The sequence below is a fragment of the Corticium candelabrum genome, chromosome 6 (assembly GCF_963422355.1).
Source record: "Corticium candelabrum chromosome 6, ooCorCand1.1, whole genome shotgun sequence".
In the NCBI taxonomy this organism is placed as follows: domain Eukaryota; kingdom Metazoa; phylum Porifera; class Homoscleromorpha; order Homosclerophorida; family Plakinidae; genus Corticium; species Corticium candelabrum.
In genome coordinates, this window is record NC_085090.1 from 3452244 (window position 1) to 3471928 (window position 19685).

Sequence of the window (19685 nt, forward strand, 5' to 3'; positions counted from 1 at the left end):
CTCACAACCTACACCCATCATTGATATTCCAACTCCTCTTCCGCGGTTGAAATCATTAATTTCAACCAGCGTTCCAGGCATGTTTGTAGGAAAAGTTAAGTCAATTCCTTACGATTTCAAAGGATTATCGACTAGCCTTCCACCAATTGCTGAACCTGGACCCGTTTCACCTTCAAAGAAGACGGCTCATCACCAAACATATAGTAGACAGAAAAAGCCTTCTTTGCCGTCGTCGACAAAGATTCAGACGTCCACAAAGCTTCCTGAAATTGTTAAGACGACTGAACCAACGAGGAGAAAGACGATTGGAACGACTTCGCCTGAAGAGCTTCCGAGTATTACTGATACGCCATCCGGATTCGTTTCGCATAAGAGGATTAGAAACGATGCTAAAAAATAATCTGCTTTGAGATCGGTATTGAATTTGTAAATGAAACCTTTCGTGATGTTTGATATAATCCAAACATTATTTAGATTTGGAAAAAAAGTATAAATGATTATATTGCAATTCGCATTATTCTAGTTTTCTATTGACCTAGCCATTTTCTTGAGTTGATTAATTATATTCGAAAAGATTGTGTTTTGCAAACGTGAAATGATTTCTGATGCTGCCAAACGTTAAACATATTGGTAGGCATTGCAAAAAGCATACCACAGAATAGAAAATGGTTTTATTGAGTGTAATTACATGTTCAGTCACTCTCTAGTCATATATCTAATTTATGCTTTATTGTACTCGTAAAACCTGACGGGCACTGACCGCTCGTGCACCTTGCCTTATAAATTCCAGCTGTAAAGTTGCTTGCTAATATCTATATATCAAGGACAATCGTAGATGTTAGTTAAGTTGGCATGAAAGACAGTATTACTGCAATAGAGTCGATAACTTATTAGCCTAAAGTACAACTGACTTTTTTCCACATAATCGACTCTAACGCGCGCGATTTCGCCAAGCAAAAGGTAACAGTTAAAGTGCGTTTATGCATTATAGAGACTGATTAAATGTAGCCATTTGTGAGACAACTGTGTTGCAGCCAGGGCAGATATTGCTATCAATTAAAAGCTGTTTGCTTACCTATTTAGTTACATTCACGCTACAGCTGTTGGGCTGCACAGAGCAGACCTAACTTAACTACCATTGTTAGAGCCAATTTCAGCAGTTCAATTAATTAGAGACGTGGAAAGCAAGATTATTTCGAGGCTAAGATTAATAGTATAACACATACGGGAAATAGACGCGATAGCGCGAGAATGTAGGTACATACGAGGCTACATCGCTGTGTAATAGCTAAAAGATTGTCTTCCATTAACGCGATAGAGGAGACACGATTGCAGTGACTACGATGTTCTATCTGAGGTTATCCGAATTTTAGTTGATCTGTGGATTGCTGTGTAGGAAAGAGTCGGAGTTAAACTGTAAGTTCTGTAATTACTGATCATATCAGCTTTATAATTCAAATTATATTATTTTACTTATTATGTACTCGTCTTGGTAGACAGAATTAATTTTGAGTAACTAGCAACAGTTAAACTCTAAATTTACGACTATGCATGAAGTTGAGGTAATTTATATATATATATATATATATATATATATATATATATATATATATATATATATATATATATATATATACATATATGTATGTATGTATTTGTATACATACTATATATAAAACCTCACACTATAGAACAATCTCAAACAAATACGTGGCTAGTCTTACCACTTCAAGCAAATGGACAAGTTCTGAAATTACCTTAATACTAAACTCAACGTTAGTACTTTCTTCAATTCATTAAGTAAGTATAAGAGCAATGCGATTACTGATAGACGTCCAAAAATCAGGGGATCTGTAATTATCGTTTCTCGGAATATATATATATATATATATATATATATATATATATATATATATATAGTAACCTGAAAACAAAGAATGTTTTAAGCAGACTAGTAGTCTATTAACGTTTAGCAATAAAAATTTCATTAGAAGAAAGATGAATAAAAGTTATTTCATTATTTTGTCTGTTAATACTTTATGACAGAATGTTATTGGATGCGCTCTTCTTTTAAAACTCTTGCATCCGGGCCTGCTAAATTGAAAACATAAATTTCAAACATTGAAAGGTCAAAGATGGGCGTGTCTTGCGATCGATGGCTGCATATTCCTAATCCTCCAGAAGTAAGCTTCTGTTTATAGAGCTTTCAAATGTAATAATCTATTGATATGAAAAGTGGCATGACCGTCGCCTTTAGGTAGCTCCACCTTTTTGCACCTATCTTCAACGCCACCGGTCACATGACCGCGTTATTCTCTTGCCTCAAGATGCGTGCACGTTGGTCTCGATTGGCAGCAGCTGTGAGCGTACTAGTCCTGATATCGTCACTATGCGAATTGTCGTCAAGTGCTCTCACAGGAGAAAATGTCTGTACACGACTCATCAGGTACGTCACTCATCCCAAGTTTCAATTTCTATTAAATAGCAACTACTTGGTGATTTATTATGTTTACGTTCTAAGCTTTAATAAAAGCAAACCCTGAATTTACGTAGTAATTTTTAGTAGAAATCAGATCGGAGAGAGGTCGTAATCACCAACAGGTGATTTGCAGTAGACGTTTATGGGCGTGTCTTGGAATATCGCCTAGTCTTCGACATTTCCGTCTTTGTCGTATTTGCTATTAGTCTTTCAGAAGTACCTATGAGCTAGCCTTAATAAGGTATTTAAGCTGTGGCAGTAGAACTTGAATGGAGCTTGATATATACCAGAAATTAGCTTCAAAGTAGATGAGCAGATAATATGAGCTCATATCTAAGTGCAGAGAACAGCTATTTCTTGAGATAGCTCTTGGTCTTGGTGAGATATTGTTTCTGAGATTCTTAGCTTTTCACACAGAAAGTGAATTTCTTGGTGCTAAATTGTCACCAGACTATATACACTGTGGTTATGATGAGGTGCGCATACTGACACTACGCTGTATAATTGATCAGTTGAGAAGGGGTACTTTTGCAGTTGAACTTGTTTTCATTGGTAATGACATACAGTCACACCCACACACACACACGCACGCACACACAAACACACAAACACACACACACACACACACACACACACACACATGCACACACACACACACACACACACACACACACACACGCACACACACACACACACACACAAACACACACACACTTTATGCTAATACCAGCAATCTGCTACCGCTTTCTCAGAATGACATGTTTTACATCAGCAATCTCAGAATTATAAACGGTTACATTTGATTGATTGTATGTTATTGTTATTATTATGGTTTCAATAGTGCCAAACATTCACAGTTTTCGGTGGTAAAAGTTCGTTACACGATCATGTCCAAGACTTCTTGTCGCTCGCTTTGGAAATGGTTCAGGTGTACAGTGCAACGGTAAGTAAATAATAAATGAAACTTACTACGCCAATGTGTTAGTTAACGCCTGATCGTCTAAAAGCGACTTAGTAATTATTTTACAATTATTACAAATTCTGTCCTTAGTACAACATGTACTGTGCACACAGACGTTGTCTCTTTACATTATTCAAAAACTTTTATAAAACTTTACTCTTGCACTTTAATTACTAATAATTTCTTATCTAAACAGTTGATAACATTTTGAAATTTGACTCTTGCTTTTACTATTACAGCCGAGCCTTGTTTCTTAACATTCTCAACAGGGTTTGCCTCTTTTTGTTGAGTACGTTTTGGTATCAGCAGAAATTACATCTTGTGTTACATTTTGAAAAGTCTGTTTTGCAGATCTGGCATTTCAGTTACAATTCTTTAAGGGATGTGACACTTCTGCAAATATTGATTGATTTGTAATCATTAGATGGAAGGAATCACCCTTTATAACTAGAGTAAATTTGATCATTTTAAGAGAATACTTGCAGATGCAACAAATTTGTTAGGCTTTGAAGTGAAAATACAAAATTTTTAAATTCATTTGCAACCTGGCAGGTACAAGAATAATAAAATTGTTCTTATATACTTAACTGTATACAATTCCATCATTTAATTAACTTCCAAAGACCTGTTATTTACAAAACCTTCTTCCCACGAAGCTGCTACTGTAAAACTATCTTAAATTGATTTGTTGTAATTTTTTGGAATGCATGATCATGAAAATTGTAAAGCGTAAAAACGTTTGAGAAATATAGCTGTATATAGTATATGCACCCTTGTTTCAGATTGAATCTGCCACTTATCAGTCAATTAGAAGCCACTAAAAATGGGCGTGCCTATAAAAGTGGCGTGTCACATAGCATCGTGAAGTTTAGCCCCCGCTTTTAGAGGTTCGCTGCGCGCCTTTTCTAAGTGTCTGAAAGCTTCAGGAATACTTTATGCAAATACTGATGCTTCCTTTCTGATGCACATTAATCTTAATTAGCAGTAATACTTGCAGGAAACATTTAACTGATATTCCAGCTGAATAAAGTTGAGAATTGGCGTGGTATTATGATTTCTTACATAAATTTGCTGCATGTACATTCAGCTGACAATCTGTATGTTGCCATTTTTATCCTATAGCTAGAAAGTTTTGTTATTGTGTGGCTGTGTATTGAAATTACTTGAAAGCAGAGCAGTTAGCCTATATCTTAACAGCCTATTTTATGTTGTCCTATGCATTTGTATGACGGTAATGTATAATTAGCATCAAGTATAGAAGTGAGGTAAGGACGACCTATAGCACAGTTTATGCTACTCACCGGTACTGCTGTACAGGATATTCTCAAATTAACAACAAATGTCAAGGTGAGTAGCAATTAAATGTTTAATTAATGTTTTTTGGGCAAAGGCGCTTGTTAAACAAATTCTATTACTATGTTTCTTCATAGCAAAATGCATTCCGGATTGTAAAAACAGTGGCACTTGCGTAAGTCCCGGACGATGTCAGTGTAAACCCGGATGGACAGGATCGAGATGCCAGAAGGGTTGCTTAATTAACTAAACTTCTTGGATAATTTTGTGATATTACTTGTTTGATTTGTGTTTATAGTCGAGTGCGATCCTGGTTGTACTGCTAACGGAGGTCGCTGTATCGGTCCCTACCGTTGTGACTGTCCGTTAGGAAGGTCTGGCCACGACTGCTTGACAGGTGCGTTTGCTAAATGCAATTACAAACAAGTATTTGTTTAGCGATGCATTTACAGAACTGACGCGTTTATTGGTTATTAATTAATTGTTATACTATCATTGAGGACAACGCTTTCTGCAACTTTCGGTAAGTTAAAGCGCTCCTTTATAGCCAGTGAGCATGCTCAGGTTTTCAGATATTAAGAAAAAATCTCTGGGATCAAAACATTTAATGGGTATTTAAATGCTATTTATTAATTAATTATTTGGTATGTGAGCACACTTAAGATTTGGGTTATTCAAACGGTCAGAGTAGTAGAGATGATAGCCATTTGTGTTATCCTTCCAAAGTCTGCTCTATGTCTTGCCTGCACATGTTCTGTTGCCATTCAATTATGGAATATAGTTTTTGGATATTTTGGACGCGCTAACGACTGCTTTCATGTGATCATAGAACGATTACTGGAATAGCCACATGCACACTAGTGCTTGGATTTCGTTCTCAAAATGATTATTGACCTGCATCTTGACCCTCTGCTTCTGTAGTTTACTTCTATATAAGTATGTTTGCATATTCCAAAAAGGATTTTTTAAACAAAAATTTTTGGAATTGTATATTTTAAAATTTGCTTAGAAAACATTGGTAATAACAACTGTTAAAAGGGAAAACAGATATACTAAGGGCTTGAATCCTCAAATCAAAATAAGAAAGGGACTTATATATGAGACGTGAACTAATGGATAATTTGAATTACGGTAGTTTGATTTGATGACTATGCAGGTCCGGTGGAGCAGGGTTGGCCAGGTGGGCCATGGCCCACCCATCGTTTGAAAATTGAACTTCTACGAACAGGCTTTTTGCCAAAACTTTCGGAAAATGGTGTAAGTGATTAAATAAATTAGTTATTTTTTACCTCTACAGATGAGACAAACCACCAATAATTCGGAATTTTACAGCAGGAAGTGTGGGACGGGCACAACATGCTTCGCAAACACAGTCACTCGTCTTGATGCGCGCTTAACGATGAATCATTTCTCTCAGAAGACTGAAGACGTACTTGAGGTGCACAATTAGCCAACACCGCCTTAACAGTCTGATGGTACTGCATGTACATAGTGACCGACTAGATAAGATAAACCTTTTAGAAATCGGAAATGAGTTTATTAGTGCTAGTGAACAACGCCTGTCAATTTTGGTCTTTTCAATCTCTAAAAGATGACAATTTTTTGCGTGCAGTTCAACAAATGATTAAATATTCTTCGAGTACAATACGACTAGCAGTTGGACTACCCTTCAGTAACGCTGTCTTTAGTCAGGCTCCACCCTAGCTCTACTGTTTTAGTCAAAAGGTGTCAAGTGGGCGGAGCCTAGCCACGCAAAGGCTGGCCCACATAACATCCAGAGGGCTCCGCCGACCCTGCTGTGTTTACATGAAATGTATGGATATATATGTGAGTTGCATTTGCTTATCTTCAGAAATCTGTCATGCCCCATTACTATGGTCCAATCACGAAACAGTGCGTATTTGCGCCTGATCATACATTGCAATCATCTTCACAATGGACGAATCGTCTATCACTACCGCCAACATGAATGAATAAATGAGGTTGTAATCAACAGAACAGTCTAATTTATTGGCAATTACCACGTTTCAAATATGCAACAAAACCTACCTGTCTGAATCTGATAACGAAAAAGCAATCGTTGGTGATGCAATACATTTATCCGGGAAACTATATGGAGTGTCATGAATTTCCTAGTGTCGTGGTAATACATAGAGACGTTTTGGTCAAGTAAAACGGCAGTCGATTTAAATGAGTTTAGATACACTTTTTCCATTAAGTAAAACGTTGCGAAAGAAAATGGCATTAAAATTTGCGGTTTTTTGACAATTTGGTCATAGTGAGGACGCGAGGTTGTAATAATAGATAAATACGAAGTAACCTTGCAATTGATGCTGTTGCTGACCTGCAACTTTGATTTCCTCTTCTCATTATAGTGTGTAGCAATGGAAAATACGGACGAAACTGTTTGAACACTTGCAATTGCTCGAACGGCGCAGCCTGCGATCCAGTAACGGGATCTTGCAATTGCACGGCCGGTTGGAAGGGATCGCAATGTAATCAGCGGTGTCCGCCCGGAACGTACGGATTGGGATGCATCCGCTGCAACTGTTCAAACGAAGCCGAATGCGACAGCGAGACGGGCAAATGTCGCTGTCCGCCAGGACTTTTTGCAGATAGGTATGCGTGCGATTTTGGTTTGATGGATAGTGAACGCATTGAATTTTAAGTGAATTTAGATGTGCTAACGCGTGTACGTTGTGGACATTTGGTAGCAACTGTTCGGAACGATGCGCCTGCAACAGGTCCAATGCATTCAACTGCAGTGGTGAGGACGGTCAGTGCAATTGCATCCACGGTTGGAAGGGGGAGACGTGTTCGGAACCTTGTGAACGTGACGAGCATGGTCCTCACTGTCGCTTCAATTGCACGTGTCAAAATGGCGGAAAATGCAACAAATTTTCTGGAAATTGCAGGTATGCGTGCTCCTGTTTTGTTGCTTTGCTTATTTACGTGTTCGAGAGGATTGTTCTATAGTTGTCCTCCTGGTTTCCGTGGAGACAAGTGTGAGGAAAGATGCCCGGATAATAAATATGGTCTGGGATGTACGAGCAATTGCAGTTGCAAGAATGGGGGATTGTGTAATGGAACAGATGGGAGTTGTACGTGTATTGGTCACTGGGTCGGTCTGTACTGCGATAGATGTGAGTGCATTAAGGGTGGTGTTTGGAATTTGGTGAAGCAAATTCTTTGGTGTTTCAGCATGTTCGATGGATTGGCATTACTGGAATGGATCTAGCTGTACTCGCTGTTCCTGCAAGAAGAGCAATACGTTAAGGTAAACAGCTCGCGCGCAAACACGCACGTTTACCACACACACACACACACACACACACACACACACACACACACACACACACACACACACACACACACACACACACACACACACACACACACACACACACACACACACACACACACACACACACACACACACACACACGCACACACGCACACACACACACACACACACACACACACACACACACACACACACACACACACACAATGGAAAATTTGCTAATGAGCACGGTCATACATGGTCACCCCCGGATGCCCGGGTTTCCGTGACCTAAGAAGAGCTATGGTCCGTGGTAGAAATCTTCTGAAACTTGGCCAAGTTGTTATGTGCACGGGAGCCCTAACAGTAACGCTAGCTGCAGTTTGGGCAATCGAAATTCCACCCATCTCCCAGAGACATAGAGACCTTGTCGCGGTGGCTCTACGACTCTCAGTCATAGACCAGGTACTCAGTTATACCTTGTGTCGAAGGAGGCAATTGTCTGCTAGTTTTTGGTCTTTTCCATAGCTCGCCATTCCTTGCTCTTGCAACGCCGCGATGATTTTAGGATGCACTCACTTTGAGGATAAGTCTTACTCTAACCAACTGACCAATAGCAACAAACACTCGCACGCACGCACAAACACACGCACACACATGCACGCGCAAACACACACCAACACAAACACACACACACACACACACACACACACACACACACATCAACACACACACACACACACACACACACACACACACACACACACACACACACACACACTCACACACACACACACACACACACACACACACACACACACACACACACACACACACACACACACAGAGTAAATCTATTACACTGGCATGCAGTCATAATACATGCAAGACGAAGTCAAAAGTTTTAAGAACAATTTTTCATAATTTTGATGAATATCTAGGGCTAACTTTTGTGATTTTTGCAGATGCAACGATTCCACCGGTGAATGCACATGCGCAGATGGATGGTCACATCGAACCTGCGCCGTCGCCTGTCCACCCGGCACGTACGGAAACAAATGTCAGAACTTATGCAAATGCAAAAGCAACGCTCATTGCGATCCGGTCGACGGAACATGCACGTGTACCGACGGTTACAACGGCACACTGTAAGTCAAAAATTGAAATCAAAGATTGTCTTGCTAGACGGCGATGAATTTATTCAAAGGTGTGACGAGCGGTGTCCGATTGGGACATACGGGTTCTATTGCAACGACACCTGTCGATGCCAAAACAACGCCACTTGTTCGCATGTCGATGGTGCCTGTTCTTGTACCGACGGTTGGCGTGGTAAACACTGTTCCCTGCCGTGTACCGAGGGACTCTACGGACGACAGTGCAGACAGGCGTGTCTCTGCTTAAACAACGCATCCTGTGATCCATTCAATGGATCCTGCAACTGTACAGACGGTTGGCTGGGAGTCAATTGTTCTACTCCATGCACGGTTAAGCATTTATCAAATTTAGGGACGGCGGGAGATCCTTTGGATTGGGAGTGGGCAATTTCATAACAGATTGCCGCCGTTTTGATATTATTTTAATATCACTGATTTGCCATTGATTAGACCTGTGGCAGAAGCAGGAAGAGCAGCATGCACACAAAACTATGGCGGGTTGCGTACCACGGGGTGCTTAACATAAATGATACATTGTTATTATACACGTCGACATCTAAACTGGCCGTACAGTGTTGCTGACATGTGAGATAGTCAAGCTATTGCGATACAGGAAAGGTGCTCCCTTGGAAAACTGGTAGTCACTGTCAGGTTTGATACTTCATCGTGTTGCTGATGGTTTGTTTGAGTCTTTCCTAATTTCAGCGCACATGCGATGTTAAATCATTAGCCTGTATATACAATTTGGGTTGTGCCCGCAAATTCGTTTATACCTGGAGGTTGATAGCAGAATTCCTTTTAGTGTGATCTTTGATACTTTGCTTCCATATACTTTCTGCTGTCATCCAGGTCCTCAGCTGACTCATGCACATGTCACTGACGTGTTATGATCAAGTTTTTGTAGTAGATTGCCATTGCAAGCAATTTGTTGACAATTGAAGAATTGTTTACCGAATCGTACAGCCTGGCTTAGTACGAACGCATCCATACCTGGCCAGACTGTCTTTGTCAAGTTCATCTTTTCACTGACGACGGAAGATTTCCTACCAGTTATCTAAGACAGAAAAGACGACGGTGCTCGAGTTCCCTGAGCACCCCCTTTAGATACGCCACTGAAAATAATCACGAAAAGGCACGAGTATCAAGCTAGTCAGCTCTAACAGCATTCAATAATTTAAGCGCGTAGCCGGCATAGGGCACAAGGGCAAGTTCACTACCCCAACATTTTGACCTAGGATGTCATACGGCCCGACTATTCACTTGTACGTGTGCTACGTACTCCGAACGTTGCAGGTAACAGAGACGTCTGTTGAGACTCCTCCTACGGACCCGCCCACAGAAGATTTGGCGAAGTATAGACATCTGGCTAGCTGGTGCACTCCCTTGTACGCCACTAAATATTATTTCTACTTTCAAGCAACAAAATCTTTGAAGCATTTTTTGATCATCGTTCGCTAAAAAGAAGTTCCATTAAGTAGCGTCCAACATTGGAGGGGCAGGCAACAACCACAACGCCAATGCTCCCAATTATTGATATTAGAGAGGCAACATGCCTTGTTCCAATGCTCCTCCATTTCCGCCGCCCCACCAATTGTAGTGTTTATTGCGGTTTTGTCATATTGTGGCCTATTGTAGAACTTCACTTATGGATTGAGTTGTAGAAGGCGGTGTCGATGCGAGACTGCACATGCGGTCGGATGCAACAACGTCGACGGTCGATGTATTTGTACTCCCGGATGGACAGGTTAGACCTTTCTCTCGATAACGTGACATCATAGAGATAACTCGCATTTTACTGAAGGGTCGAATTGCATGCAGCGTTGCCAAGAGGGCACATGGGGCACGGAATGTATGAAAAAATGCGTTTGCTACAACAACGCAACGTGCGACCCTGCTACTGGAAGTTGTCATTGCACTCCCGGATGGAGAGACAGTACTTGCTCAGAATGTGAAGAAAGACTTTCCGATAATTTTTGAATGCACTGCAAATAAAAAATTTTTTCTGTTGTAGCCTGCACTCCAGGATTCTACGGCTTGAATTGCAAAGAGAAATGTGATTGCAAACATGGCGTGTGCTTGCCAACAAACGGAACGTGTATGTGTCGTGAAGGATGGAAAGGAACTCGTTGTGACGAAAGTTGGTTTACGAATTATTGTTGTGTTGTGTACTTGAATAATTTTGTATGCTAATTTTTAGTATGTGAGTTCGGGTACTATGGTCGCAACTGCGAGCAACGTTGCAATTGCAGCTTTTCTACTTGTGATCGGATCAATGGCACTTGCGTTTGTCCTGCAGGATACAAAGGAGTATTTTGTGATGAAAGTAAGGACTATTTTTAATTAGCTATACAAGAAAATTGCGTCTATGTTACACGTAAATATGCTTTCCGTGGGACCTTTGGAACACTCTAGGACAGGAGTTCCTTGATTAAGCTTACCCTATAAGCAACATTCAGCGGAAATGGGATGAAGCCTATTTAACGATACCGTGCTTCAGTGAATGGTGCCCCATCCTCAAATTATTGGCAATTCTCAAATAATGCCGATAGTGAGGCTCTACGAAATAGTATTGCCTATTGCTTGGTTGATGCCTCACTAGGGTATGGTATTCAAACTCAATCATATGCATGCGCGTCTATTAATGTGTACGCCTGAGATAAAATGAGCACTCAGGTAGAATCATTGAGTGACAATGAAGATTCGACGTACTATGCATCAGACTAAGAATATGACTCAAGTGAAAGCGAAAGTATCCAAAGGGTAACTGTAATTATATGATTAGATTAGGTAGTTTGTTTGTGTAGTGTTATGGTATGCATACTGACCATGCAACAATCGCGAAATAGTAATGACCTATGCTCGAACTGTATCTCATGCTTAAATAACACCCCGTGTTCCAAAACTATGAAAATAGTGCCCCATGGAGTTACTATTTGAGGAAATACGGTAGTTTTATTTCTATGAGTAAAGTGAAATTCGTACGTTTTAAGCATTATATATTAATTACATGTATGAGTCATGTATTACAGTTGCGGTGTATAATATATCTAAGGCATGCATTCAGACATGCATCCGCGTTCAACTGATATGCATTTCCAATAAGGCTTTTCCGCTCAAGTGCAACCAAAAAACAAGAACAAATTTTTTTTAACATAGGGATTCAATATTCCCTAAACGTCTTGTGATGAAATTAAGTTAGACACTAAAACAACCAACGCGGCCTACATTCTGCTTCGTAGGTCTTGTTTCTCCATGAAACGATAACATTTGTCTGGAATTTATTGGTTCTTACTAGTGGGGAGAACAGAATACGAGAAAAGTGACTTCATAAAACCGGTTTATATGCTAAAAAAGCTTCTGTATTGGACATGTTTGTATCGTCATATGATTTGTTGATATGGTGACATGACTTATATATTACACATGTAGTGTTAAGTGACAATGTTACATGTTACATTGTCAAATAAACAATTAATACAGAATTAAATTGAAAGAATAACTAATTAAATAAATAACTAAATAACCAAATCAATACATGACTATTATTCAACATCAAGATCTCAAAATTAGGACTTTTAAAATGTTTCTAATAATTTTTAAAGTCTCGAAACGAATTAGCCTCGAAAACTTTGTCAATTAGATGAGAAGTAGTAACAAACAGATTTATTGCTTAATTTGTGTTTACATTTACTTCTTCTAATTTGCTCATTTGTTTGTTTATTTGTTTGTCCATTTTTTGTTGATCTGTTTGTGCCCTTGTTATTTCATTTGTCTGTCTGTCCGTCTGTCTGTCTGTCCGTCTGTCTGTCTCCCTTAGTCCGTTTGTCCGTCCGTCTTTTATTCGTCTGACTGTCTATTCCTCGGTTTGTCTGTCCGTATGTCCGTCTGTCCGTCCGTCTGTCTCTTTGTCCAGCTGTATGATTGTCTGTCTGTCTGTCTGTCTGTCTTTCTGTCTGTCAAATTTTCATATATTTTTATACATCAAAGCTAATACAGGTGAAACTAATGTAACAGCTAATGAACAACAAGTGTCACAACTACAATTACAATTACACAAATAACAATTAGCATTGAAAAGCTCCCCTACGGAGCCTGCAAACCGAAATTTAGTTTACTGAATTGAAAGTTGAACAACATCTAAACTCTGGTCAGTATTCTGTTAGTCTGTCTGTCTGTCTGTCTGTTGATCTCTCTGTCTGTCGGTCTGTTCTTCTGTCTGTCTGTCTGTCTGTTGATCTCTCTGTCTGTCGGTCTGTTCTTCTGTCTGTCGGTCTGTTCTTGTGTCGGTCTGTCCGTCTGTCAAATACATATATTTCATACATTGAAACTCGTACACTCACACTAAACTGTAAAACAAAAAGCGAGCCGCAAGCCCTATACTAAAACTAAATGCTAACGCCTAAATAACTGAAATTAGTAAGACTCAAAATTACATGAGTTACACTGTGCAAGTCTCGAAAGTTTTCTAGTAATTACTCTTGCATTACACCGTTGCAACGCAACGGAAATGCAGCGAAGGCAGTATACACTGAAATCAGTGCTGTTGTTCTGTCCATCTTCGTTGACTGAAAGGGTTGATAGATCACGTAATAGACTCTGAGCTCTTCCACCCCAACGAACAAAACAAAGTGTTCAAACACAACCGGTATACATGTTGAAGAATTCCCAAAAATGTCATACTGCTGACTATATTTTGTCACTTTCTACTGCTCTCTTCTAGCTGCAGCTGCACCATCTTCCTTGGAAGCGAGTGATAGGATGTCACCATTCCAAGGATGGGCACGCGAAATATCCAATTCAACATCAGTGCCAGACTGAAGGTTGAAATACACAATATCTGGTCGACAATGGTTGCCATCATATAGGTCCCTAGGCTCCGTTGAGTGACTAATGTGGAGATCACTCAAACAATTTGCCCACAGTTTTACAATGGATCCGTGTGTCCATATAGGTCCACCTCCGTGTTTGCATGTTAGCAAGTGATATCCTTTACTATCCAGCTATTGACCGCACTCACAACTATCAAGAACTGCAGCAAGGAGTATGTCACACCCAACCTCAAAACGAGTTGCAAGACGGAAGTCGGCAGCATTCAGCGCAAACTTTGTTGAGGTTGGAATAGAATCCAGCCTAGGCTCGAGTGTTCAGCCTGTCATCTCCCTAGCGGCGGAGAAAGACCGGCTAGAGACATTCGCCACTCAAACAAAGTGTCGACTCTCTTTCCTCCAATCAGAGTGCCGTAAAATGTTTGTGCATCCTCGATAGAGATGCACGTCGCTATTGGCTGTTTGCTAATGAAATTTCGCTCTGACGCAAGTACGTGTAGTCTCGACAAGTGCCATCCAAGTCTACGAACAACATGTCGACTCTTTCCAGCTCTTCTCGTTGTCTGTCTCTCGTTCTAAGATGCTAGACTCAAAGTTTACCACAGAGAACGACCAAAGGTCGACCGCAATGTACGCAAATCATAGCTCTGCACGTCGCCCTGCATTGAGTGCAAATACCACGTTTTGTAGATGCTCTACTCGTTCAATGCATGCAACGTACGACACCATGAGGGACTAGAAGTTGCTTTGCATGTGCTGCCTAGTCCTTCAAGTACGAAAAGGAAGACAAAGAGAAGACGACATGCAGGTGTAGCTCACACGCTAACGAAAGGTGATATTAGACGGTAAAAGCAATTGACTACTAAGTTACAAAGCATTAGTAGAGAGCCAATAGCGATGGGCATTGCTATCAGCAGTTATCGTAAATACACGTGCATGCACAAACACTAACCAAACGTGTAAAATCCTGATTGGAGGATAGAGAGGCAGCGGTTACCTTTGAGTGGCGAATGTCTCCAGCCGGTCTTACTCCGCCGCGGGGAGACATGACCGGCTGAACACTCGAGCCTAAATCCAGCCAAGACCCAGCTCTTTACCTTGCAGTGACATCTGTCTGTCTGTACAGTCCGTCCGCCCGCCTTCCCTTCCCTTTGTCCGTCTTTTCCTTTGTTTGTCTGTCTGTTTGTCTGTTTCTCTGTCTGTCTATATGTCTGTCTGTTGGTTTGTCCATCCTTCTATCCATCCTTCCGTCCCTCCATCTGTCCATCCGTTCATCCGTCCCTCCGTCTCTCCGTTCGCCCCTCCGTCCGACTATCCGTCCGTCAATCCATCTGTTTGTTTGTCCGTCCGTCCGTCTATCTGTCAGTCTGTCTGTCTGTCTGTATGTATGTATGTCATTTGTTTCTTACATCAAACTATGATACAATTCTGCAAAGAACTACAATAATACAACTAGACTAATGTTTATTAAAAGCTAACATTACATCAAAGTAAAACACATATATAACTAAGACTAATGAGGAAAAGATTGGGTGCTGAGAGAGTAGGCCTCTCAGACCCACCTCACAACATGCTAAGTTTCTGTCTGTCTGTTTGTCTGTCTGTCTGTCTGTCTGTCTGTCTGTCTGTCTGTCACATATATTTTCAAACATTCATCTATCATACAAAGAGTGCTAGGCAATGACATAATGTTTTAGGTGCTACAGTACACAGGAAAAAGCACTAAAAACAGTAACAACTTAACTTAAAAGATAACCCAGGTCAGCCTAGTGGCTAAAGAACTGGGTTGAGTACTTAGCGCTACTTGTGTCACTTGACAAGCTTGCCATCTTCCTCAGTATGACTTTGGCATTGCATTTTTGCAGCTGAAGGGAGAATCTTTTTCGCCAAAAGTCAAGGAACTCTGCAGCGTTTGGTCTACCAATTTCGTCACATGATTTCTTTGCTAGTTTCTGCAGGAAGTTTCTTCCCATGACACCCCAGCGTCCAAAATGCTCCATAACCAGAGGAATGAGACTGACAGCAGTTCCACCTGGTAGACATTCCTTCTCGTATTTTGACTTTTTTCTCTCCTCTCTTCTCTCAGCAGCGGCGCCATCTGTTTCCGAAGATCTAGGGAAGATGTCCGAGCTCCATGGGTGTGCTAGAGCTATGTCCAGATCCACATTGCACCCAGAGTCTGAGTCGAAGGCTACAATGTCTGGCCGGTCATTGGAATTGGCATACCGATGCCTCGGTTCCCTTCGATGATGGATGTGCAGCTCCCGCAGGCAATCAGACCAGACTGATGCAAGCGATTCGTGCGACCAAACTGGCCCTCCACCGGTTTTGCATGTTAGCAGATGGTACCCACTGCTGTCCAGGGAGGCACCACAGTTGCATGTTGTCATCCAGTCAGAAAGTGGAATGGGCAAGCCCAACCTCAGCAAGGACGCTAAACGATACTCGTAAGAATTTAGTGCGAGCACTTCTGAAGTCGGGATTGCGTTCAGCCATGCACCAGCTCCTTTTCCTTTTGTAGATCGATGTCGTGCTGCATCTCGGGCTGTGGGTGCATCTGTGAACAAGATTTCTGCCTCACAGCGAGCAAATGACATGGATAGCTGATGCTGAACTTTGCCTGCAGATGTCAGATATTCGGAAATATGCTTTCCATCAGGGACAGATTGGGTCAGGGCGTTACTAAGAGCCCCAGTAGTTGAATTAACTAGGCTGTCAACAGCTGGAAAGAGACTTGGAAAACGAAGAGGCAGTTCCACAATGGCGTGAGCCCAGGATGCAACAAAGGCAGGCTGCGACACAAAAGCTAACGAAGTCATGCCAAAGCCACCAAGTCTAATTGGCAAAACAGCTTGGCGCCAAGGCATGTCCTCAATCTCGTTGAACCCAAGTAGATGGCAAAATGTCTTTCTTGTCTGAGAGTCGTGAATTGAAGCTGCTTGTGTGAGCAACTCAGGACGAACTAAGCGTGCCAAGTGATTCAGGCAAGGGACGTGAGAGCCTCTCAACAAGAGCATGGCACTCTGTATGTCTCCCAATTGAACAAGTTCGTTACACAGTAAGAATTTTGACTTTGCGATGTTCGAGCAAGAGGAGGCAACAAATGAAGGTGTGCCTACGGGTGCTCCAAGAAAGATGGCTCCATCATCAGTGACTGGTATGCAGTCAAAGCCTTCAACAGGATCACGTGTAGAAGGGCAGTAGATCTCACACTTTGAATCTGCAATGATCATGTTGATGGCAAAAAAAGACTTTTTCAGATCTTGAAAGGCAGACTGAATATCCGTAGGGTGACCCAGTACAAAGACGTCGTCCAAGTATGCCAAGATACGAACCTTCGGATGCATCTCCTGAAGATCTTTTAGAACAGAATGAATGGCAGTGGCAAATAGAACTGGCCCCAGCGGGTCGCCTTGATGGACCCCTTCTGCAGATTCGATTGTAACTGGAGTGATACCTTGCATGAATACCAATGGGCTGATCCTCCCATACATCTGAGCTACATGATTCAAGATATCTGGAAATGACCCGACCACTTGCTCCAACATCTGTTGTCTGCTGATGGAATTGAATGCATTTCTGACATCAGATTTTAATACAACCCAGTCGGGATTGTGCTGGAGGAGTAGCTCAATGTGATGGACAATCAGCTCAGTGCCACACTCGGTTGCCACACCATGCTGGATGGGGCAGAAGAAGCTTGAGAACAGTTCCTTTTTTTGTTGACATATAGCTCGAGCTGTCAGCCTGCGTATAGCTTCACCAACTGCAATAGGTCGTATGTCGCCATTGGACTTGGGCAGAGCAATTAGCCGAGATGAAGAAAAGAGGGTTACTGCAGCAGCAGGCAATATGCCTCTAGCAATAGCCGAACAAGCGGAAAAAAGACAATCTGCTGTGAGCTCGTTTTCAAGTAGAACTTTCAAATGCTCGAAGCGCCAGCCTGAGAGACCTGCACCAGAACCCCGTGGAGCTCGTCTAATGGCATCAAACAGCGCTGAGCTTGACAGTTTGATTGAATCTTGAGACAAAGAAGGAAGATGCAACCCCGTGGCTCTGGAAGGGTGCTTGGAAGCCAGCTTTGCTGTGGTATCTTCTGAGGCAGGAGCTAGGCCTTTGCTGGTTAACAACCTGGAAGCTCTTGAAAGCTCTCCACATCTCACCAACCTCAGGGTAGCGGCTCTCCGTGCTTCATCACTACAACGAGGCGTCTTCTTTGAAGTTGATCCATTTAGCTGAAGTAGATCCGACCAATTCCAACTGAGAAATTTCTGATACCTCACTTTGACGTCACGAAAGCCATGACGTCCTCCCCTGACCATAGGCGTGAGAATCATGCGTGGAATGAGGAAGAGCAGCTTCCATGCTAGCTCGTCACCGGGATTGTCATGGATCTTTCGAAGGGCCACAGCACAACAGTCGTGAAAGAGTGCTCGTGCAGCAGGCTTGATAGTTTGTACAACCCGTGGGGGAATGGCCTTGAGAATGGCATCCGAGGGCAGATCCCGGATAATGTTCCAGGCTGCAGTCTCTAGGTCAGCATTGGCATCCTGTAGGGACACGCGCTGAGGTGGATTATGACAAGCGGAATCTCCAGAGAATGAATCCGGCACTGTAAGAGACGGCGGCAACTCAGAAAGGGTCTTCCGGACGTTCCTTCCAGGAGGTGACGATGCGCCGAGTGTAGTATGGCCCTGACTTGACCGTTGACCATCAGAAACGGATTTCCGAGAACGGCATTGAGAAGTGTGTTGATTCAACTTCAAGTACCATCTTTTGCAGAATGAGCACTGAAGAAGATTCAGGCGAGCGATGAAATCCCCTGGGAGGAGATTCGGGTCGTGAGCGTCGCGGATATGACACAGAACTCTCTTCAGTGTGTCCGAAACATGACAAGACTCGTATGGACATTTCTCGGCAGAAGACATTGCCAGAGAACGGACAAGCAAGGCGAAAACAACAAGGCTTCAAGTCTTGGATGCTACACGCCCGTCATCCGGGGTCTGTCTGTCTGTCTGTCTGTCTGTCTGTCTGTCTGTCTGTCTGTCTGTTGTCTGTCTGTCTGTCAATACACATATCTCAAACATCATACTATTAGAATACATAAAGCATATAAGGCATAAAGTAATGTTCGCAAGCTAAATGATAATACACATGATTACACATAGCAGCTAAAAATAATGCTACTACTCAGCTTTCAGCCAACTAATGACCGACAAACTGGTTACTGCTAGAGTACAGATCAAATTCTTTAGTTGCGCAGAGTGCCGACGCTTTGCTACTGATGACGCTGGCATTGCATCTTTGCATTTGATTGCAAATATTTTTCTCCAAACATCTAAGAAATCTGGAGAATTGGGTCAAACAAATTCATCTGACGACTGCTCTGCCAACCATTGAAGGAACTTCCATTCGTCTTCCTCCCATTTTGCGTAGTGCTTAAAACCAAAGGAGTCAGGAAAATAGACGTGCCACCAAGAAGTCTCTCTTACTTGTATCTGGAGTTCTTTCTCTCTCCTTGCCGCGTGGCTGCTCGTCCATCAATCTCAGCTGACTTGGAGAAGGTATCTGAGCTCCAAAGGTGAGCTAGTGCAATACGTAATTCGATATTAGCCCCTGTAGTTGAGTCAAACACCACAAGATCAAGTCTACAATCAGCGCTAGAATGAAGATGTCTTGGGTCTCGCTT

General features: G+C 41.9%; 3 protein-coding genes and 1 long non-coding RNA gene across 6 annotated transcripts in view; 3 read left to right on the forward strand and 1 right to left on the reverse strand.

The window, feature by feature from the left end:
- Positions 1–4655: 4655 nt before the first annotated feature.
- Positions 4656–9168, forward strand: LOC134180756 (multiple epidermal growth factor-like domains protein 10). Its single transcript, XM_062647942.1, has 7 exons — positions 4656–4671; positions 5032–5130; positions 7109–7352; positions 7412–7648; positions 7710–7876; positions 7935–8010; positions 8982–9168. Exons 1-7 carry the CDS (start codon positions 4656–4658, stop codon positions 9166–9168), a joined length of 1026 nt encoding a protein of 341 aa, XP_062503926.1.
- Positions 9169–10401: 1233 nt separating this feature from the next.
- Positions 10402–19685, forward strand: part of LOC134180682 (multiple epidermal growth factor-like domains protein 6) — a 30559-nt gene continuing 21275 nt past the window's right edge. For all 3 annotated transcript variants that reach the window (XM_062647862.1, XM_062647863.1, XM_062647861.1), the window contains exons 1-4: positions 10402–10914; positions 10972–11118; positions 11182–11307; positions 11368–11493. In XM_062647862.1, coding sequence (XP_062503846.1) covers positions 10983–11118; positions 11182–11307; positions 11368–11493 — 388 coding nt within the window. In that variant the 5' untranslated portion in view covers positions 10402–10914; positions 10972–10982. The remainder of the gene's footprint in view (positions 10915–10971; positions 11119–11181; positions 11308–11367; positions 11494–19685) is intronic.
- LOC134180683 (uncharacterized) lies at positions 15597–16777 on the reverse strand. Its single transcript, XM_062647864.1, has one exon. It carries the CDS (start codon positions 16591–16593, stop codon positions 15763–15765), a length of 831 nt encoding a protein of 276 aa, XP_062503848.1. The 5' UTR covers positions 16594–16777; the 3' UTR covers positions 15597–15762.
- On the forward strand, positions 16854–18969 carry LOC134180685 (uncharacterized). Its single transcript, XR_009970033.1, has 2 exons — positions 16854–18662; positions 18779–18969. It is a non-coding gene; the product is annotated as an uncharacterized LOC134180685 (long non-coding RNA).